The 24,192-nt window shown below is 42.2% G+C and overlaps 1 protein-coding gene across 2 annotated transcripts in view; it reads right to left on the minus strand.

Moving 5' to 3' along the window:
- Positions 1 to 24,192, minus strand: part of zc3h11a (zinc finger CCCH-type containing 11A) — a 110,968-nt gene that overhangs the window by 23,145 nt on the left and 63,631 nt on the right. For both annotated transcript variants that reach the window (XM_034167513.1, XM_034167514.1), the window contains 6 exons: positions 15,248 to 15,325; positions 14,774 to 14,872; positions 1,058 to 1,120; positions 435 to 980; positions 275 to 327; positions 31 to 196 (listed from right to left, as the gene is read on the minus strand). In XM_034167513.1, the coding sequence (XP_034023404.1) occupies positions 31 to 196; positions 275 to 327; positions 435 to 980; positions 1,058 to 1,120; positions 14,774 to 14,872; positions 15,248 to 15,325 (1,005 nt within the window). The remainder of the gene's footprint in view (positions 1 to 30; positions 197 to 274; positions 328 to 434; positions 981 to 1,057; positions 1,121 to 14,773; positions 14,873 to 15,247; positions 15,326 to 24,192) is intronic.

Raw genomic sequence — 24,192 nt, forward strand, 5'->3', positions numbered from 1 at the left:
CAACATCAAAGACATTTCAAAGTTTTAAACCTGCTGCCGGAGGACAATCTGCCGCAGCTGGACATTCATCCTTGTTCACAGAGGATGCTCGCTCCATTTCCTGCTTTCGGAGGCGTTTCTCACGCATGATCTCCTCAAAGGTCTTCACTGTGACATCAGGAGCGTGGCTGGTCTGAGGACACGGAGAGACAGATGACTGCAACAAGGAGAAACACAGCAGGTGACTCAATGCCTATTTGTGCTCCATGGCAGCATGTGCGTGTGTTGGTCCTACCTCAGATGTGTCACTCAGGCTTTTGTGTGTCTTGGAGGTCATGACTCTTCCAGCTGAGTTAAACAAGAAACAATCTGATCACTGACAGTGAAAACGTGAAGTCGATGACTGTGTCGGTTATTAAATGCACAGAAGCTGCGTGTGTGTGTGTGTCTCTTACGCTGGGCAGCCAGCTTCTTGATGAGCAGTGGACTTGGGTTCCTCTCCTCACTCCTAGGGTTCCTCTCCTCACTCCTAGGGTTCCTCTCCTCACTCCTAGGGTTCCTCTCCTCACTCCTTTTCTCCGCCTGCAGGGCATGCTGAACCTGAATCCTTGCTGCCTTCTCCCTGCGGATTTCCTCCAGGGTCTTGACTCTAACCTCACTGACGTCGGGGGCTTCGCGAGCAGGTCCGTGTGTGTCTGCCTCAGAGTGGGCTTGTGCCACAGCTCTGCCTGTGTTTTTGCTCTTCTTGGGGCTGGGAACCAGGTCCTGCTGTTGGTGTTCTTTGCTCTTGGCCTGGAGGATCTCAGAGAAAGTCTTCACCTGGCCGATGGAGGCGTCTCTGACGGTGATGGCTCTCTTGATGCTCCTGGTGGGTTTGGTGGACTTTGTGACGTGGGTCTTGGGTGAATGGGCGTCTTTCTGTCTGTGAGACTCTGTGGCCTTCTCTTGTCTGATCTCCTCCAGAGTTTTGATGTGAATCTGTTCGGGATCTCTGGTGCCGGCTGTGAGACAAACAGTGACAGTCAGTTTCTGTTTGTCCACACAAAGTAAAGGCCAAACACACAAATTAAACCCTGACCTCGCTGAAGGTGTGTCACCGGCTCTGCAGGCAGATCCAGTCTGTCTCTGATGGATTTCACTGCTAAACAAACAAGCACAGAGCACCAGGACAACCACAATCATTAGATGGTTTTAATTTTCTAATCTAATCTCCTTCAAAGTTTTTCTTTGTTTTAACTTTTTCACACAGTGCATCCAGAAAGTATTCACAGCACTTCACTTTGTACACATTTTGCTATGTTACAGCCTCATTCCAAAATGGAGTGAATTCATTATATAATTTAAAATTCTACACACAATACCCCATAATGACAATGTCAAAAAAAATTCTCAATTTTTGCAAATTTATTAAAAATAAAAAAATCTAAGAAATCACATGTCCATAAGTATTCACAGTCTTTGCCATGAAGCTCTAAATTGAGCTCAAGTGCATCCTGTTTCCACTGATCATCCTTGAGATGTTTCTACAGTTTAATTGGAGTCCACCTGGAGTAAATTCAGGTGATTGGACACGATTTGGAAAGACACACACCTGTCTACAAATAATGTCAACACAGTTGACAGTCAGAGCACAAACCAAGCATGAAGTCAAAGGAATTGTCTGTAGACCTCTGAGACAGGATTGTCTGGAGGCACAAATCTGGGGAAGGGTACAGAAACATTTCTGCTACTTTGAAGACTCCAATGAGCACAGTGACCTCCATCATCTGTAAATGGAAGAAGTTCAGATCAACCAGGACTCTTCCTAGAGCTGGACACCCATGTAAACTGAGTGATCGGGGCCAAACAAGCCTGTCACATCTTGAAGATTGTACATCTAATAAGTTATAGGTTTTGTATAAGACCATGTTGATGCACGCTGGTATATGGCATAGTACGGCAAGTAGATCAAAAAATTTTGGGCATGCACAAAATAAGTTGTAGGTAATTTATGCAAATGTTGACAGACATTTCTTGGAATTTACTCATAAGTCAAAATACGTCCATTGATTGGCTGACCAACCGAAAGCTGCAGTTCTCATGTGAACAGTTCAGACTGATACAAATATTAAAACTACTCACACACAGACTAAATATAAAGTCTTAATCTGACCTGTTGGTTTCAGTCAGATTCATCAACACACCCTGATGAAAACTTATCCACATGAAGCCTCCCAATTTTGGAAAACGACATCTGAAAATACTTTAGTTCCTTGTCGTGGCTGAAGAAACGTAGCATTTCTTCAGCCATGACAAGAAATGTCTGTCGTGACAAAATTAGTGAGAAGATGTCACTGATTTTGATCAGTGACAAAATGTCAGAGACTTCATTCGAACACTTCCTGAAACTACAAACTCTATGTCTGTGATAAACGCTGCCGTTAATTTTCTTGTTGTGGCACAAAGTGCTGGTGTTCTCTGGTTCAGGCTGAGAAATGCACCAAACACAGAGGGACGTCTGAAGAAACGCTACATTTCTTCAGACGTCCCTTGGATGGATGAAAAAGAAATTTCATCCATCCAAGGGATGAAAAAGAAATTCTGAGAATCCCTCTTGAGATGTGTGTCAATGTCATCACAAACTTCAATGTGTGTGTTGCAGCTGTAATCCAAAGAAGAGGAGCGTGGATTGAACACGTCATCAATTATTGAACTGTGCGGAAAACAAGAGGCAAAGTGGAAACCTTTGGTATCAAATGTTAATTTGATGCTTCTGTTACAAGTCTGTAAATAAAATTTTCAAATAAGCTCTCATTTCAAAAACTTCTGTACCATCAAAGCGTCGTAACATTTTATTGGCCCACCCTGTATATCCAACAATTTGCAACAGGAGGATATAATATCTGAACTCTGAATGTTGTCAAACACTAAATAGCCAAATTTAACTAAAAAAGTTTGAACAAGTGGTAAGTTTTAACGTTTAGTAAATGGATTGTTTTTATATAGCACTTTTCCATCTGCATCTGACACTCTGACAAAGTGACACACTGACAAAGTGCTTTATAATAGGAATGGGAATCGAGAACTGGTTCTTTTCGTGTATCGTTAAGAAATGATTCAACTTCTGTCTGAGTTATTTTCATTAGTTACTTCATCCAAACCATCAACATGTTTATTAGACCCCATTCCTACCAGGCTGCTCAAGGAAGCCCTACCATTATTTAATGCTTCGATCTTAAATATGATCAATCTATCTTTGTTAGTTGGCTATGTACCACAGGCTTTTAAGGTGGCAGTAATTAAACCATTACTTAAAAAGCCATCACTTGACCCAGCTATCTTAGCTAATTATAGGCCAATCTCCAACCTTCCTTTTCTCTCAAAAATTCTTGAAAGGGTAGTTGTAAAACAGCTAACTGATCATCTGCAGAGGAATGGTCTATTTGAAGAGTTTCAGTCAGGTTTTAGAATTCATCATAGTACAGAAACAGCATTAGTGAAGGTTACAAATGATCTTCTTATGGCCTCAGACAGTGGACTCATCTCTGTGCTTGTTCTGTTAGACCTCAGTGCTGCTTTTGATACTGTTGACCATAAAATTTTATTACAGAGATTAGAGCATGCCATAGGTATTAAAGGCACTGCGCTGCGGTGGTTTGAATCATATTTGTCTAATAGATTACAATTTGTTCATGTAAATGGGGAATCTTCTTCACAGACTAAAGTTAATTATGGAGTTCCACAAGGTTCTGTGCTAGGACCAATTTTATTCACTTTATATATGCTTCCCTTAGGCAGTATTATTAGACGGTATTGCTTAAATTTTCATTGTTACGCAGATGATACCCAGCTTTATCTATCCATGAAGCCAGACGACACACACCAATTAGTTAAACTGCAGGATTGTCTTACAGACATAAAGACATGGATGACCTCTAATTTCCTGCTTTTAAACTCAGATAAAACTGAAGTTATTGTACTTGGCCCCACAAATCTTAGAAACATGGTGTCTAACCAGATCCTTACTCTGGATGGCATTACCCTGACCTCTAGTAATACTGTGAGAAATCTTGGAGTCATTTTTGATCAGGATATGTCATTCAAAGCGCATATTAAACAAATATGTAGGACTGCTTTTTTGCATTTACGCAATATCTCTAAAATCAGAAAGGTCTTGTCTCAGAGTGATGCTGAAAAACTAATTCATGCATTTATTTCCTCTAGGCTGGACTATTGTAATTCATTATTATCAGGTTGTCCTAAAAGTTCCCTGAAAAGCCTTCAGTTAATTCAAAATGCTGCAGTTAGAGTACTAACGGGGACTAGAAGGAGAGAGCATATCTCACCCATATTGGCCTCTCTTCATTGGCTTCCTGTTAATTCTAGAATAGAATTTAAAATTCTTCTTCTTACTTATAAGGTTTTGAATAATCAGGTCCCATCTTATCTTAGGGACCTCGTAGTACCATATCACCCCAATAGAGCGCTTCGCTCTCAGACTGCAGGCTTACTTGTAGTTCCTAGGGTTTGTAAGAGTAGAATGGGAGGCAGAGCCTTCAGCTTTCAGGCTCCTCTCCTGTGGAACCAGCTCCCAATTCAGATCAGGGAGACAGACACCCTCTCTACTTTTAAGATTAGGCTTAAAACTTTCCTTTTTGCTAAAGCTTATAGTTAGGGCTGGATCAGGTGACCCTGAACCATCCCTTAGTTATGCTGCTATAGACGTAGACTGCTGGGGGGTTCCCATGATGCACTGTTTCTTTCTCTTTTTGCTCTGTATGCACCACTCTGCATTTAATCATTAGTGATCGATCTCTGCTCCCCTCCACAGCATGTCTTTTTCCTGGTTCTCTCCCTCAGCCCCAACCAGTCCCAGCAGAAGACTGCCCCTCCCTGAGCCTGGTTCTGCTGGAGGTTTCTTCCTGTTAAAAGGGAGTTTTTCCTTCCCACTGTCGCCAAGTGCTTGCTCACAGGGGTCGTTTTGACCGTTGGGGTTTTACATCATTATTGTATGGCCTTGCCTTACAATATAAAGCACCTTGGGGCAACTGTTTGTTGTGATTTGGCGCTATATAAAAAAAAAAATTGATTGATTGATTGATTGAAATGATTCGATCCACCGATATCAATAGTCTTTTTGCGTAACGATTCCCTTATCGGCCCTTCAGCGCAGCCCTTGTTTTTGAGGGTGTTTGTCGGGAAAATGATCATTTCTCTATGTTGATTACAGACCCTGCAGTGGGTCTGTAATCAACCGTTTCTGCAGCGTGACACAGCTTCGAAGCCTGAACCAATGAAGCAGTGTTTCGATTCGCTGTTCTTCAGAAGCGGCAAGTCCACTTCTTAACCCCTCTCAAAGCCATTAAAATGTCAAACCTGAGTCACTTTTGTGTGGATTAAAGTCACTAACTGGGACTCTTGTCTTGTTGCAGTCAAGAAACAATAATCGTCCTCTGTTCCGTTCACACAGCTCCAAATGTTGCGTGGCTCTCTGCTGAGTCACGTTACAGTCAGGTCGGAATCAATAACTTCAAAGTGAATTGCCGCTTTATATCAAATTACACCTTTTTCCAAATGTTGTAACACAGACAACCTACAATCAACTAAAATGTTTTTTTTTTCCTCCCCAAATGAGACGTGTACACAGCCACCTGCAAGAGCTGAGCTCAGAGGTACAGAGCGACATTCACGCCAGTAATGTCTGAAAGGAAACGCTTTTGACAAAAACTACAGAATTGTTTATTTCTATTTAGGTCCAGAGTTTAAGAATCAGGTGACCAATTTCATATTTATTTACTTTAAGAATAAAAATGTTGTTGACATAGAAAATCTGTAAAGCCGACTTTTAGTACACAGAAAATTCACAGGAGGTATCGATAAGGAATCGGATCAATAAGCGGAATCGATATTGATAAAATCTTATCAATACCCATCCCTACTTTACAATAATGCCTGACATTGACCCAGATATCAGGCTGCTGCTACTCAAGGTGCTCACTGCACACTGGGAGCAACTCGGGGATTAAAGACCTTGCCCAAGGGCCCTTAGTGATTTTCTGGTCAGGCTGGGATTTGAACTGAGGATTGTCTGGTCTCAAGCCCAACGCTTAATCACTAGACCATCACCTCCCTCCTGTTTGTGACAAAACACCTAAAACCCGTGTTAAACCAACAAAAGACAAATTATCTCTCCTTCAAGATGTGGAACTGGAATTATTTCCCTTCTTGCACATCAGCACACGGTCAAACACAACTGTGAAACGTGTCACTGAAATCCACCAAACTGACAGGGACTTTTTATGATTTACATCCCAAGACTGGTTTAGTGGTTAACACTGCTGCCAAGAAGGCTGTGGTATCGCTTCCCACATGGGGCCTTTCTGTGTGGAGTGTACATGTTCTTCCTCTGTTTGTGTGGGATCCCTCCGGTGCTCCGGCTTCCAAAGACATCGGACCTCTGCAACCTTTAAACTGTCTGTAGGTGTGAATTTGTCTGTCTGCATGTGTCCCTGTGACAGACTGGCGCCCTGTCCACAGCGAACCCCGCCTCTTGCCCTATGACTGCTGGGATAGGCTCTAGCCCTCCCGTGAGCTTTGACTGGAGTAAGCGGGTACAGACAATGAATTAATAATTAATATGACGAGTGGACATAATGTACCACGGCCATAGTAATACACTGAGTAAGCTGATTTCACAAGATTTCAAATTTAGCTTCCAGAGGTCCACTGAAGCCACAAACTGAGTGTGACATAACTCCAGAAAGTCTTCAAGCCCCTCATGTCAGTTATTTACATTTCTAATCTTATTTAAATTTTTTAGTACGTGTTCTGGTGAGGTAAAGAAAAAAAAAGAGACACACACACAGACTGATGGGCCTTCCACACTGAACAACGTCAACGCTTCCCAATCCGTTGGATGTGTTTCCAAAACGTCGTGACGTCAGACGCGTCGCTCGGAAGTGGCAGGGGGCGGAGATTGTTACGTCACACTCTGGCTGTTTCCACAACCTGAAAAAAGTTCAGCGATCACCATCTTGAATTTGCGTCGCCTGAACCACAAAAAAGCTTTAAAAAACAGCAGTAAAACGATTCTCCATCACCCTGCTGGGAGAAGCTTTTTTTCAGCTACTTTTCAGAGTGACGCCGACCGAGGGAGGACTGACGACTTGGTGGGATATCGATCGAACCGCGACAGCGGGCCGACCCGCACGGAGAAGCCGGCCTTCAGGCATCATCACTGGTCAGACCGAGGCAGGCAGCCGGGGTGATGGAGCAAACCCACTCAGTCTGAAATCTCCCACTTTTTGGATATATGCCAAGTCCCAGTTTGACCAACGGAGTTTAGTTCTGCAGCTTTATCGAGGTGAGAATAATGTAAAAATAAAACGTGATGTTTACTGAACTGCTGTGAAGGTTTATTGATCGGCTAACGTTAGCGTAGCCTTTTAGCACAGTTGATCTGCGTGAAGGCTTTAATTTGTAAATGGTTCAGTCTTTTTTAATTTTTACCAAATAAAGCTACAGCTTTTTTCAGACACCACAAAAGCTCAACTTTAAATAACTTATTTTTTCGGGCGTTTTTTCCATTGTTTTTTTTCCCCCCCATTTTCCCCCTTTATTTTTTTTTTTTTATATATAAACTGTTTAGTGTTTCTTTCTATTTAAAGAAATATTTTTATTTGTCCCAATCAGGAACATTTGCTGTGCAGACAACCAAACTTCCATTGATGAGCTGAACACCACGAAGTCCAGTCGAAAGAAAACATCTCTGCTTTTCAGCAACACCACCAGAGGTCAAAGCTGCAGAAGAGACCTTCATCTGGTCCAGAGAATCCAGCAGAACATCACCTTCTTCTAAATAAAGGCTCTTTGAACAGCAACTATTTTATTATTTTTTTAAAAAGCTGTTTCATTTTATATTTGAACAATAAATGAACGGATCATTAAAAATGTCCACGAAATCAAAGTCCAAAGACATTTGCACAAGTAGAAGCTCTCCACTTATTGTGCTCAAATTCATATTTTAGAAATGACTCTGTCCTGATAACAACATTAAAGGCAATTACATATTTTGATGAAATTACAAGTTGAAATAACTATAAAAAAAATTCCTCATGAGGTTTATGTCACAGAAATCCTACTTTACAATCACACTGCAGTCATTGTTAAATTATTTCCTTTTGCATTTATAATAAACATTTGTATTTATTTACAGCGTCTGTTTTTCTGGTTGAAATGAGATATAAATAATCTACCAGACTTAAAAAATATACAAGTTTCCATGTTATTTTGTCTAAACATAAATGTCCGAGATTCCTTATGTTAACAAGAAATTATGTAAGGATTAAACAACGAGAAGTCGTGCATTACACAGTTTTAATGCACGATGCGGAGTCTGAAACACCACGACGCGAAGCACGGCTTCGAGTTGTTTAATCCGCTTATACCACGGTCCCACACAGTGAGGTAACACACAAAATATTTATTTAAGTTGACAGAACTTGATAAAAATGTGTGAGTATTTGGGATTATTTTATGTTTTGTCTCTGAGCACTTACCGAGTTTGTGGGCTCGCGCCGCAGCGGGCCGCTCACCCCACCCCTCCTCTCACTCTGCTGTGTCGCGCTGTGACAAACTCTGTCAAACAGGTCCAGAAACTACGCTCACTGTTTTGATGCGGAGCGCTCGGCCGCCCGCAAGGACAGAAGCGTTCACTTCTTCTTTCCCGTCTTCAATCTTGTCCAGTTCGTCTGATGTTAAATCTTTACGCCGTTGCTTTTGCTGTTCTTCTCGTTTGCTCTCCTTCTCTTTCCATTCCTCAAATGTTTTATTTTGGCCAACAATATTAAAATTCATGTTGTGAAAGTGACGTGACACGGACCCACAACAGGGGGCGTTAATGAACGGACAATGGATAAGCCAAAAGTAACAATTTAATGTTGTGAATCATACGACGACGTACAGACAATAATATGGCGGACTGTCAATCATACACCAGGTGACGTGTGGGCAGGTTCGACGATAGAAGACGCCTGGCAAGAGAAGAGCCGGATCCCCACACAGCTTCCACCGCCAACGGAGCTGAAGAACACCAGAGCCGCCAAGCCCTGCGCCCCAGGTGGCCGCTGTCTTCAGCAGTCAGACCCGGTACTGCTGGCAGAGAACAGAGACAGTCCAGATGAGTGTGAGTTCGCACACTCAGTAATCCCACAGTCTGTCTTAGGTAAAGGAGGGAGAACCTCCACCTCCAATCACACACACTCGTGCAGCTCCTGGTCAACCACTTATCTGAGTTGGGGTGTGAGGCGAAGCCGTCGCTGTCACACCAAACGCCAATCCTCCAGATAAGGAAACACTCCAGGAAAACGGCTGCAATAGAAGTTCAGGTTAAACACACACAGTGTCAGTCAGCAGAGAAATTACCTGAATGGTAGTTGATTTCTCGGCGGGGAGGTGGAGTTGCAGTCCGGCCTTTATGGTGGTGGTGATGAGAAGTGAATGAGTGACAGCTGGTATGGATGATGAGTGACAGCTGTCACTCCTGGTCGCTCCGATGCCCTCTCGTGCTTGAAGCCCGCACTTCAAGCAGGGCGCCATCTTGTGGTGGTGGGCCAGCAGTACCTCCTCTTCAGCAGCCCACACAACAATTCACTTGGAAATCCATGTTTTATCGCGTTTCTGTCATTCACTTGTCAAAACACAGCTGATCTGCGCCAACTGTTTGGTGCATTGCTATGGTGACGACCAGAGCGGAGTGATTATTACAGTGATTTAACTCGCCGAACTACATGTGCGTATATATGAAAATAATGCACGCCAGTTAGACATAGAATCTCACTGACCGTGGTATAACTATTCTGAAATAACAGGTGGTTTTAATTTACAGATGAAAGGTTTCTAAAGAACCATTTATTGATTTATTTATTTATTTTAATTACAAGTATTCTAAACTTTTTTTTTAACAGTAATCAGAAATTTTGAGGTAACAAACAACAACAACAAAAAAACATTTCCAAGGATTTTTCTTCAGAAAACTGCTCTATAAATAAGCATTCCTGTCACACATTAATGTTTTGTACAGATCAGTGGTTTCTGCCACTAGTCTTCTGTGTTTTGGCTTCCTATTGGACAGCGTGAAGGTACGTCACAGCTCAGAGCGTCCAAAGTTGGACTGCGTTGAACTTTGACCACATCAGCCTGCCGACAAGCGGCAATGTGCACTCCCTTCAGAAGCGTCGGTTTAGCTCGGCTTTTGACTCAACGCTTCTGACGCATCTAAAAAGCAACACGTCTCATTGAAAATAATACTTTTTAGACCAATTTTTGATGCATTTGACACTTCCGATGTGTTCAGTGTGAAAGGCCCATAACTACCATAGCTGCTGCCAGCTCCCGCCGGCTGCATTCCATCCATCATGGTGCACCATTTGCATTAATTTATTGCATTAATTTTTTATTTTTTTTTTAAATGTTAGGACAGATGGAATTTACTGAAAGAACTATGGTGGAAAATAAAATAAACTGAAAACATACGTGCATGTGAACCAGTTGGGTTGCACTTATGTTGGCAAAATCAGAGCATTTTATATAGAATATTTAGCAATATACAAATAATGAATGTTTATGAGTTCAATGGTACCAGTATTTCATTGTGGCCCGTCGTTAAAGCTGTAGTAACACTCCTTATTCTCTGTGAAGCCCGTAAAATTTTCACCGAAAGCCAGATAAATTTTTCGAATGGTTTCCAGCTGCCTGTCTATAACAGTTTCTGAAAACATTTTGATGGAAAAAAAGCCCAAATCATTCCGCCATTTCCTGACAATGAAAATCCGACAAGGGGGCTGGACCACTCCTCACTCAAAGCCTGCTCACAGGCGAATGACGCAACTGACAAGTGTGGAAAAACTCACGCATGCGCACGAAGGTTCAGCTTGTCTGACGCAATCACACGTGATTCAAATCCATATGGTTTTTGAAAAAAATAATAAGGTCGGAGCAGCTCGGTTATTTAAGGCACAAAATTAAAAACAAGGTCGGCCTTGTGAAACAATTTTAATCACTAATGACAAGTATTTTAATGAGACATCGGTCTAGCAGGGAAAAATATCAACTAGACCTAAGAGGTAATAGTTTGTGTCCTCGGATGACGCGGGCATGGCAGGCAACATACACCTGTTGTTAGACCAAATGTCACAGACAAAGTGACAAGAACAACCAAAACCACATACCTACGGAAGGAAATGTTGTCTCCCTTCTTCCTCTGTTTGTGGCTTTGCCAACATGTGCAGCTTTCTGGCATAATCCACCTGTTTCTTGATAAGACTAACTGAGCGTCTATGTGCGCTGCTCACTGACTTGCCCGGATCTAAAATGGCGACCACATGTCCATGCCGGGACACGGCTCAGTGCGACTGTGGACTCTAGTTCTTATTACTGAATTAAACATTTATAAAAGCATTCATTATTTGTTTTATATAATAGCTAAAATAGATCCTTGTCATTTGATATTATATTAATTTATTAACAACAGAAAGGGAACTTATAGATTCTGGTGTGTCACTGGTGCTTTGACATGAACAATCCAACACTGACTTTAAATAGGAGTCCAAAAATAATTCTGATGATGTAGTCCATGATGCTGCACGCTGACTTCATGTACTTCCAAAAAAAAAAAAAAAAAAAACAAACAAAAAGACTGTGTGCTGCCTCACTCCAGTGAAAAATCACGTGAGAAATTAGTCCAGCTTTTCATTCTAACTTCATCCTCTTAACAGCTGCTCATGCCTCCTGACGGCTTGCGGTGTGGTGGATTTGCTTTTGTGTATATATGTGTGTGTGTGTGTGTGAGAGATAGAAGAATTTGCACCGTCAATTAACTCATTCACATTGTCGTCCGTCAGCAAAACAAAACCTGGCATGTTCAGCTAAACGCTGCCCCCACTAGTGTGGAACCAAATTACATGCTAAATGGAACGAATAATCCATGTCAGGTGACATACAAAGCACCAATCAAATGACAAGGATCCACTCAGCCGTTATACAAACACAAACGATCATTTCATATTATTCAGACATACTAGACTCACCCTGTCAGTCTCTGTTATATTGACTCCCTTTATTGTCTTTATTGTCATGGGTAGGGCAGTCACAATTATTACAATATTCGCCAATCGCGATTATTTTTCATATTTGCCAATATTTTTCATAATCGTGATTCTTCTTCTTTGTCTTTTGGCTGTTCCCGTTAGGGGTCGCCACAGCAGATCAGTCGTTTCCATCTCACCCTGTCCTCTGTATCTTCCTCTGTCACACCAACCACCGTGAATTATTTATTTTATCAACAAAGTTGCATAAACGACTCAGAATGTGACGTCATCGCTGCCTCACTCACTCCGTTTCCTCTCGTCTTGGTCGGATGGTTAGTGAGGCTCGGATAATAACATGGAGCGTGAGGAGGTTCTGGTTCCAAAGCCACGTACCGCTGTGGATGCATTTCAGTTTTGTAGGGCTGGCTCGACGAGTCACGACTACATCAACGATTGAAATCGTTAACAACTAATTTAGTAGTCGACGAGTCATTTATTTTATTTAAGTCTTTGTTTTTCTCTCAGTTCTTAGTTGTAGGCAGCGAGCCGTCCTGCCGTATTTGGACGTTCAAATTTTGAATAAGACAGCCGATTAAAACAGCAGCTGTATTGTTCAAAACCTTTTAAAATGTGCAGTTTACCGAAGGAGCTGTGTGTGTGTGTGTGTGCGCGTGTGCGCAGTCAACTCGTTGCAGACTGAAGGAGGGAGATTCCTGAAGGGAGGCACGAGACGTTACGTTCTGCTGTGAAGCATCACGTGAGACAGCGAGTGTGGAACAGAGAGAGATTTTAACCAGAGTGAACATATATATAAAAAACAGAACCAAACCGTGACGCTGCCTTTACTCTCTGTACTTTCTCTACCGGTGCAGGTCTGATGGCATCATCCTGTTCACACCATGTGCACATCGTATACTAAATTTATGAGATCACGAGATGAAATAAACGGTCAAATATCCTTAAAAACATCCTTAAAAATGAGAATATATGAATGAACTGAGAAAAATTACAGAAAAGCTGTGCAGTGATGTTCAGAAGCACAGATCACAAAAAGCTGAACTTTAACAGCTGTTTATTTTTCAAAGGTATGTATTTGTTCAATCTTGAGCTTAATGTCGTGTTCAAGCACAAAATGTGACTGATGAGAAAAAAAAAGATGACTTCATCACACTAAAATGAACTGGAGTCAGAATAAAAATACAAGCTGCTGATTTCTGTTGTTTTTCAAAGTTATTAAGCTGCAGTGATATGTTTTAATTATTTCAGAGTGAGTTGCCTCTTATTGTATTCTGATTTATTTATACAAAAAATATGGGGAGTCAAATCAGCCTGCATTGTTCTGTTCAGTTTATATCAGTTTTCCTGAACATGTTACTGCATGTCTGTGTATTGTTTTTCCTTCTTTATTAATGTTTGGTGTTTGCATTTGCTTCACAAAGTTTTAAAACACAAGAAAATGTTCACACTTTTCTTTATAGCAGTTCTATAATTTCAGAAATGCAAAAGAAACAATCACAAATCAGAAAAAGTTGGGATTATATGTAAAATGAAGATGAAAATAAAAATGTTGCACTATTTGTTTATATATGTTTCTCCACTCACAAAAGCCAAACGTTCTTCCAGAGTTGTGTAATTATACTACAATAGTAGAATATAAAGAAGGGAAAAAAAGAAAAAAAAATAGACAATATAATCATCAATCACAATTATTTGCCTGACAATCGTCTTCAGAAATTCCTAATCGTGACAGCCCTAGTCATGGGACTCAAACCTGCGGTCTGATCAAATCTAACAGCCACGTTATTGTTTCTGTGACAGTCTGAAGTGCTCGTCTGGTGCGAGCTGTCAGAATAAGGTTCATCCTCAGAGCTGCTTGTGGGGATCAGCGGTTCTGCTGATGTACCGCTGTGATGTCACGCTGCCTTTCAGCCGCCTTTGGCCTCAAGAGGCCAAACAGAGCCACTGCAGGAGTCATATTTTGTCAAAAATAATGTGTGTTAAGCTTGCAGTTTAATCTGAATTTTCTCAATAGAACAAACAACTATCACAAAGTAATGTGAATCAGCGACAAAAAAAAAAAAAAATAAAAATCACTCAATCAATCATGTCAGCTGCACTTTAACCTGGACAGATGAACAGGTTGTGTAACCAAAATATAAAATATGTGTAACCAAAAACCAAAAAAAAAAAGGGGGTAGAACACGGTTTAACACAATACAGCCTGGTTTCCTCTGAGCAGCCCGGGTCGGTACCGCACAGTACGGGTCAGAACAGTTCAGTCTAGTTTGGCTTGTGTTTCCGCAGCCAGCAGAACCCTTTTGTTTGGTAGGCGGAGCATCCAGATGTTGACGTGCATGTCATCAAGAGTTTGTACGCTGTCACCAGGCCCCGCCCATCCACACGGAGGCCAATCAGTGTAGTTTAACTTTTTTTTTCCATCTCTGTGGATCATGGGATTTATTTTCAGGGCGTGTCTGTGGTAAACGCTGACGTGACCGAATGAGGCGCAGTGACTCAACTTTTAAAACTCGTCCTCTGATTCACACAACCAACATTTTTCAAAACTGTCAAAACTTCACACATTCTCCTCAAATGCTGGTTTCTCAGAATGCAGAAGATGGAGAACCATGCCCTGATTTTACTGGGTCGGGCTCAAAACTTCTCAATCAGCCATGTCTCTGCAGTCTGACCTACATGTGGTGTGTGTGTGTGGACTATGAGATGGTCACCTCTGTGAGGGGGCACCACAAGCTCTCCTGAAGCTACGACTCTGCCGAGTCGCTCAGCCAGACTCCGTTTCAGTTGGGGGACGTTGTCCACGTTAACATCTGGAGGAAACACAGCCGGGATTAGTAACAATAAACTCCCACCTTTTAAATCTGCACAAAAGGTAGGCTTTCAAAAAGAGCACGACTGGCTGTCATTCACTTGAGTTTTACCGTTTCAACTCCAAGTCAACAGGAATTTTTTCAAGCACTCGTTTTGGACCGTCGCTCATATCTTTTGATAGACTCTGGAATAAAGCTTCAAAGGGGTTTGGAAACATCCCAGAGCAGTGTTTCAAGGGAGCCAGTTTAATTTCAGTTTAGCCTTCTGTATTTCCGAATACGATGACAGCACTTATTGTGTTTGAGTTACCACAGACAAAAATAGCTGGCATAAGGAAATAAAAATGTTAAAGTGGATTTAGAATGCAGACGTACCGTTGGCGATCGTTCTGTGTCCAAGCCTATCAGCAAGGCTGCCTCGTGGTCTCCCCATTTCTCCACAGAGGAGTGGGCCTGAGTGACCAAAAGCACCACTTACTTCAAAATAAATCCACAAAATGCAAATTAAAAAGCAGAGCTCGAGATCAAGCTGACAAACTGACCTCTCCCTCTGCTGTACAATGTCTCAACACGTGGAACATCATCAGTGGCAGTAAATCTTTGCTGGTATGATCTCACAGTGTGACCAGTTTTGCACTATAAGACCCCTTTAATGATGATCTTTTTATAAGCAAAAGTTTAACTTGGACTGTTTTCATTTTCAAATCTGCTCCTTCAAAGTTAAAATCTGTGTGAAAAACCAAATGAAAAAGATAAAGATTTCCACTGTGCACCTACACCAGGGCTCTGGGGCAGAATTTTTACCCCAACTAGTTCCTTCCAAACAGAAATGGTATGTTAATGTTTCTGATTTTGGGTTCCACCCCAAGATTGATGATCCTGAATCAGTTACACACAAACAAACAAAAAAAAAAAGCAGGGGATGTTTCCCGGGGATGGGCTAAATGTTAAATCTTGCATCCAGCCTTGATTTTGCACCAGGGCGGCTCAGCGTGGACCCTGCCTTTAGGTGGCCCAATGGACAGAAATCTGCTGTAGCGACGGAGAACCTTCATCCACATATTTCATACCAGAGGGATAAAAAGTACCACAGAAATACAGGAAAAGTATCTGCATATTTTACAACCATAAGAAAAATATTTTATCAAGGCAGACAAAGATGGTGTTAAAACTCAAAATCAGCTTGTTAATAGTTGCAAGTGTACCAGAGACAATACTGAAAGTAATCAGTTATCTGTAGCTTCTGATAAATTTTTGGGTGGTTTATCAGTTTAGTTTTATAAAAGATCACTTTTCAATTAGCTGATTAGCTGTTATTGAAGCTAACTTTTTGGTTAGCTGTGCCCACCACTGCTATGTTCACAGGTATCAATACTGCCAACACAGCAGCTCAGTGCAAGTTCACTCTTCAGAATAGTCCAGTGTGTCATCAGACAGAAAGGTTTAATCACCCTGAGGTTTACTGCAGTGGAACAGGTGACCACGTTACGGGCCTGTCACACCATGACTGTTTAGCCAGCGCGTGCAGCCCCTTTCCACCGAGCAGTCCGGGTCCGTACGGCACGCCAGCGTTTACCACAGGCATCAGTCAAGCTGAAAATAAATCTCATGGTCCACCAAGACAGAAAGTAACTTACAAGTAACGTGTGTCACCAATCATAACTAAGACCCCCGTCACACACAGTACGAATGCACTCGAACCAGGACAACTGAGGCCGAAACACCAAAATGGCAATAATCAAGATGCAGTCAAGAGGGACAGTCGCATATGACTGCCAGATGACCATGTAGAATGTGGGCGGATCCAGTCCGGACTGAGTCGTGCACACCTGCACGACCACAGCCCAAAGGTTGTTGGACAACAGTGCACAGACACAGACAGCTGTCAAACTGAACCAAGACCATAAATAAAGTGCTCAGACTGCCGGACGGATGTGCTTGAGTGCTGTCACTCTGTCACTTACTCATTCGCTTGTCCACTTGCTCCATCACGTGCACCTACCGCTGAACAGGACATTGCACCGGCAGGATGGACATGTGTGTCCCACACATGACGGACTGTCAGCACTTTGCTCATGGACACAGCACAGTGACAGCGATGTGATGAGCACACGGACGGGCTGTATGCTGCACTGTCCAGTCAAATCATCAGTGCATGGCGCGCTGCGGGGCAGCACCTGACATGGGATAAATTTAAGCCATGGTGAAGGAGGCATTTGTGAGCCAATGATGTCAGCACATGGCACAACCGGGATGAAAGGGACTTCACCACACAGGCTGCAGTCCCTGGCCACTGTCTGCCCTGCACTGTGACATGCACCTGGGGCTGTATCGGAGGTGAGTTTACATGTTTGTTTATGGTGTCATGGGCTGGCAAAACAGTTCCACTGTCATTCCTCCGACAGAGTTCAATAGTGAGCATGTTATAATGTGTGTATTACTGGGTGACATCCCATTCAGCTGCATTGCGGGTACCACACCGAGCCTCTAATGCGCACAATGATGCATTGACTCACAGTGACAGTAGGCCTACTACAAACAATTATTTTGATAATCGACTAGACACCGATTATTTTTGCGATTAGCTGACTAATTGGATCATACTTAAATTATGTCTTATCACACCAGCATGCAGCTGTTATTTGTTTGCTGAGGTGTGCATGTCATTGTCTTTGTAACAAAGTCATCCACTGAAGAGGAAGGTATTTTCTTATGGCCCAGTCACATGGCACTTAACGAAGGATGACGAAGCCCTGACGAAACAAGAAATCTGGACTTTCGTTGACTGTCGCTGGCATCATTTACTAATTAATAACTAATTCATGCATTTATTTCCTCTAGGCTGGACTATTGTAATTCATTGTTGTCGGGTTGTCCTGAAAGTTCCCTAAAAAGCCTTCAGTTGATTCAAAATGCTGCAGCTAGAGTACTGACGGGGACTAGCAGGAGAGAGCATATCTCACCCGTGTTGGCCTCTCTTCATTGGCTTCCTGTTAATTCTAGAATAGAATTTAAAATTCTTCTTCTTACTTATAAGGTTTTGAATAATCAGGTCCCATCTTTTCTTAGGGACCTCATAGTACCATATCACCCCAATAGACCGCTTCGCTCTCAGACTGCAGGCTTACTTGTAGTTCCTAGGGTCTGTAAGAGTAGAATGGGAGGCAGAGCCTTCAGCTTTCAGGCTCCTCTCCTGTGGAACCAGCTCCCAATTCAGATCAGGGAGACAGATACCCTCTCTACTTTTAAGATTAGGCTTAAAACTTTCCTTTTTGCTAAAGCTTATAGTTAGGGCTGGATCAGGTGACCCTGGACTATCCCTTGGTTATGCTGCTTTAGACGTAGACTGTGGGGGGCTTCCCATGATGCACTGAGTGTTTCTTTCTCTTTTTGCTCTGTATGCACCACTCTGCATTTAATCATTAGTGATCGATCTCTGCTCCCCTCCACAGCATGTCTTTTTCCTGGTTCTTTCCCTCGGCCCCAGCCAGTCTCAGCAGAAGACTGCCCCTCCCTGAGCCTGGTTCTGCTGGAGGTTTCTTCCTGTTAAAAGGGAGTTTTTCCTTCCCACTGTAGCCAGGTGCTTGCTCACAGGGGGTCGTTTTGACCGTTGGGGTTTTACATAATTATTGTATGGCCTTGCCTTACAATATAAAGCGCCTTGGGGCAACTGTTTGTTGTGATTTGGCGCTATATAAAAAAAGGTTGATTGATTGATTGATTTAAACTTCGCGCAGCCTCATTCCTGCAGCTGGCGCTTCGTCAGGATTTTTAAACTGTTGAAAAATTTGAACGAAGGGCAACGAAAACCTCAATTCGTCTGTTTCGTTTTGCTGTCGTTCTTGATGTTTTTTAATCGTTTGTGTAGTTTTTGTAACGTTATTGTTTAATTTGACTTCGTTGGAGCAGCTGAATGTTTTCACACAGCGCAGAAGCCGGTTTGTGAGCGCTGAGGCTGCTGCTACTTCATGTACTGTCGGAAATTACAGGACAAACTCAGCCTGCTTGCTTGGATTTTTTTATCTGTGTGGGGGGGCAGCATCAATGGGCTCAGGCACCTTACATAGGCCAGAATTAATCTTTTGTGTGGATATAATTAATTATTTTGCCACAAGCAACTGTTGAATTTGAAACAACGAAAAAGTTGTGTAATTTCTGACGGTACTTGAATGCAGCATCAGTGGCAGCAGCAGCAGCTCCTGCGTGCGCTTATTATTTTGTATTAAATATAACAATCTGAGTGTAGGAATGATAATCCAGTCCTTCTGTACATGTGACAACAGGTAGATGAATCTAAATGATGATATAAAGAGCTGTTCTGAAGGAAGAATTCACGTTGTGGATCAGTGAAATAACCACACGTGAGTCAATGCGCTCGTTCACACGCACTGATTAATTTACTGCTCTGATATATTCAAACATCTTTACACTTATATTTATATTTATTCTCCCTTTTGACAGTTTTCTGTTATAAATCAATATATATGGCTTAGAACATAATACTGTGATACAGCACAGCACACTTTTTTTTTTTTTAAATTGGAGCACGACAGAGTATGCAGTGTGTCCACAGACGGTGTGGACTCTGATAATGATGGAGATGATCCCTCTTTTGTTCTGGACGAGGAACCAGAGCAGGTGGTCCATCGATGTGCACACAGATCTCCACAGATTCTGTTTTCAGTTTCTCCGGGACTCAGGTGCTATGAGCTCTGTCCCAGGGCCGAGTGCTGGAGCAGACACGCTCTGCTTCAGTGGCTCCAGGCGCGTTTCGTCGAGATCATGAGCTTCGGTTTTGTTAATTTCCTCTTTCATCCCTTTTGCGCTCTTGCTTCGCAGACTGTTCGGTGATAAAAGCTCTTTCGTCCACCTTTTCTCAACGAATTGTGACGTTTTTTTACTTTTTCCCTTCGTTCAGGAAAAAGTACTGTAATGTAGCGTAGCGTTATCACCTTTCCTATTCAAACATGACCTCGCTGGTATAAAATTACAGCAAACACATATGTGTGCTAAGGCTCATGAAACTGCCATTGTTAATGTTAACATTTACAGCTAAGTAAGTAGCTCATTATAGACGTTAATGTTAGCAGCTAACTAGCCAACGAGCTTACTGAGAAGACTGTCTCATGTTATCTGAATCAGCCATAACATGTTTCCTTCTCAGATGCTCCTACATCGCCGTTGTGTTGCTGTGGAAGGTAAGTTGTGAGTCACAATATCATGACAAAAATCACAAAATTATTAACTCAGTGAAAATAGCTTGCAAACAGACTATTCTTCTGTTAAATTTTCTCAGGAATTTTGCAATGCAAAATACAAAATCTCTAACCAGTTAAGTGCTACAAACCTTAAGTTACAGACACTTTTATGAAGCTTTAATAATTCCTTATGTGAAAGTAACAGAAATAGCACTCAAAAAATAACACACACACACACATACATACATACCAGGTCTGTCCATAAAGTATAGGTCCTTTTTATTTTTTTCAAAAACTATATGGATTTCATTCATATGTTTTTACGTCAGACATGCTTGAACCCTCGAGCGCATGCGTGAGTTTTTCCCCGCCTGTCGGTGACGTCATTCACCTGTGAGCACTCCTTGTGGGAGGAGTCGTCCAGCCCCTCGTCAGAATTCCTTTGTCTGAGAAGTTGCTGAGAGACTGGTGCTTTGTTTGATCAAACTTTTTTCTAAACCTGTGAGACACATCGAAGTGGACACGGTTCGAAAAATTAAGCTGGTTTTCTGTGAAAATTTTAACGGCTGATGAGAGATTTTGAGGTGATTCTGTCGCTTTAAGGACTTCCCACGGAGCGAAACGTCGCGCAGCGCTCCCAGGTGCCGTCGTCAGCCTGTTTCAAGCTGAAAACCTCCACATTTCAGGCTCTATTGATCCAGGACGTCGTGAGAGAACAGAGAAGTTTCAGAAGAAGTCGGTTTCAGCATTTTATCCGGATAATCCACTGTTAAAGGAGATTTTTTAAATGAAAGACGTGCGGACGGGTCCGCGCGTCGGGACGCAGCCGACGCGGTGCAGCGGCACAGGAAAAACACCTCCGTGTTGATAACCATTTGTAAAATCCAGGCAGCTTTTGATGGCTTTCAGTGGAGTGAGTATATGAGAAATTGTTTAACAGCTGGACATGTTCCAACTTGTCCTTAAGGCTTCCAACAGAGGTGTTTTTCCTGTGGCGGAGCGTCGCAGCGGCTGCGAGCCGACGCTGCAATCTCTCATCAGCCGTTAAACTTTTCACCGAAAACCAGCTTAATTTCTCGAATAGTGTCCACTCGGATATTCCTCTCAGGTCCAGAAAAAATTTTGATAAAGCAACGCGCGCCGTCTGGAGCAGCGTGTGAAACAAAGGAATTCAGCCGAGAGGGCTTGACCACATCTCACTCAAGGCCTGCCCACAGGGAAATGACGTCACCGACACGCGTGAAAAAACTCACGCATGCGCACGAGGGTTCAAGCATGATTGGTGTAATCGCACATCATTCAAATCCATATAGTTAAAAAAAAAATAAAAGTGTCAGTTTCTTATCTAATAGACCTCGTATATACATACATATATATATGTATATATATATATATATATATATATATATATAAAACCAGTAAAAGTTTTAGGAGTCTAGCTTCAAAATTGAAGGGGTCAGATTTTTTTTTTTTGCAAAATTATGTATTTTTTTTTTTTTAATTTTAAATTTAAGGGGAATGGGGTGAGAAATATATGATGTTTTCTTAACTACAGTTAGATGCTGCTTATTGTAAGGTACCAGTGGACTGCACAGGACCCACTGATTAATTTGGTATGCAGTTTGTAAATATAGCATTAAAAACATCACCACCATAGTAAAATAAGTATCATATCTTATCTAAAGCACAACATTTTGCCAAAAAAATGTCACTCAGCCATAGGACAAATCATTGTGAAGGAGGATCTATCTGCTGCCTGAAAAGCTTAAAATTCAACTTGTAACAAAACAACACAAGAACTAGGAATAAAGTGTACTTTACATCTTAAAACATACTTTCACTAGTCTATTGCTTGAAAAAAAAAAAGGTAGGGGTATTTAGGGGTATTTTTATTGAAAAACACAAGAACCCAAAGCACTTAGGTGATATTTAAACATTTCTAAGTGCTAAAAATCTGAAAAAGTAGGTAGTTTTACCTTAGAAAATAACAAACTCTAAGACGTACCATTTCTTATCATGAAATATTTTTTTCATACATTTGTCACAAAGCTGTGACTCTGAATTCAAACGTCTTAATTTGCTTAAAATGCTCCCAAACTGTTGAGCTCCGTTGCCGGCTAGCCATGATATTGTTTGGGCATAACTTTTCTGGTGACATCACGGCTGACCTGGATTACCACAACTGCACATGTGCATCAAGGACAGAAAGGCAGCAGAGAGAAAAGCACAGCTTAAAAAAAATTAACGATGACGTTGATTGTTGAATTAGTCGCCGACTATTTTGATAGTAGACGTAATCGTGACCAGTCAACTAAGCGTGGCAGTCCTAGGTGACAGACGGTGCTTTCGGTTTGATTGCGCAATGTCCACATCCACTTCACATGATGGACGCGTGCCACATACATGTTGCATATCAACATTTCCTTTACGCTCCCTGAACGGGATCCAGTGGAGGTGCACGTATGTGGATCTGACGTGCCTGATCCATTTCAAGGTTCCCGCAGCTGCGATCAGATTGTTCCAAATGCTGTACAAATATGTAGACTGCAGTGAGATTCTACTCGGGCTGCACATAGACTGCCGTTCCATGGGTGTCCCACCTGGACTGCGCCACGAGTGTTTTGGACATGTGCAAAACATTCAAGGCAGCCACGTGAATGGACCTGGCCGTGTTGAGTGCTGTGAGACCGCTGTCCGAGCTTTTCATACTGCACCTCGACACTTTTCGGATGTGGGTCGACTCTTCATTTGGACACCATTCGGCCTCATTCATGCTCTGTGTGACGGGGTTCTTACCGACAACTTTCAAAGTCTGCATTAGCAGGACGTATGAGCCATACACTGGCATGCATAGAAAATATTGTAAATGAAAATTTTTCGACGACCTCGCCATACTACGAGGTATACCAGCATGCTTCAACATGTTCTTAACTTGTACAAGACTTAACCATAACTCATTATGCATATGCCAGTGTATTTTTAAATCCTGGAGGTGTGACAGTGCAGTAAGAGAGGACGTCACAGAACTGCACCTCAGAGACCACAGCAGTGCAGCTGATTTTTTTCAAATGTCACTATTTAAGGGCCCCTTCACACATAGTATTTTTGTCATGATATTTATTAATTGTTGATGAAGTGTTGATTTTTATGGAATTTTATCATGTATGAAATGTGTGTTTCTGCTCGTGCTGGCACTTTGTCTGCAAATGAAGTTCCTGACGGATAAATAAAGTTATTTTTGATTTGATAGTATGAATAAGTACAAATCAGGGCAAATCGCAGCGAAACAGCTCATATGGGCAAACCACGAAAACATTGATCCAATGGGCAGTGAACGATGCCGCTGTGACGGTTTTGTGCATGCGCGATGTGGTTACATACACAGCTGCTGTGAAAAAAATTAAATAAAAAAATACATCCCACCCATGGGATTTGAACCTGCAATTTCCAAAAGTTTGCCAGAAGATTGCCAGCCAGAAATGTTACCACTGAGCTACCATCACTGTCCTGTAAAAGGTGCGGGAAAATGCCTGATATCAAGAAGGACATGGATGTATTTAAGAAAAAATAAAACTGCACACCATATAAAAACACCACATTTTACTGAATCCCTCTTATCAAGCGGACAATACAACTATGATCTGTCTGTTCCTCTGTAGATGACCCATGGTCACAGATGTACAGTCATGAAATGACATGAATGAGAAGCAGGGCGCTCTTATCATGTTCACATCTGCTGGCGGCGTCTACAGCCAGCCCCGCATGCGCCCTGCCCGAGGCGCCACAGGACAGACACTGCGTTATGTGGAACAGAGCTCACACAGGTGACGTGACAGTCAGATCGCCCGCTGCGTGTTATGATCTGACGGTCCGGATCACCTGGGGTAGCCTGTCAATGTGTGTGCCATGCGTTTGCTCGCTGCAGCCTGTCGCCACAGAAATATATGTTTTTATATATGTCCACGTGATGACAGCAAGCAGACACACACAGTGACAGTGGACAGTTGTTAGTTCATGTCTGTCCAAACATGGCTCCCCAGATGTGACATCCAGAACCACAGATCTCCACAGCTGCTCCTGTGGGTGGACACACCCGATGTCAGTTCAGCGCACACAACAATG

This window comes from Thalassophryne amazonica, chromosome 3, assembly GCF_902500255.1.
Source record: "Thalassophryne amazonica chromosome 3, fThaAma1.1, whole genome shotgun sequence".
Taxonomy (NCBI): Eukaryota; Metazoa; Chordata; class Actinopteri; order Batrachoidiformes; family Batrachoididae; genus Thalassophryne; species Thalassophryne amazonica.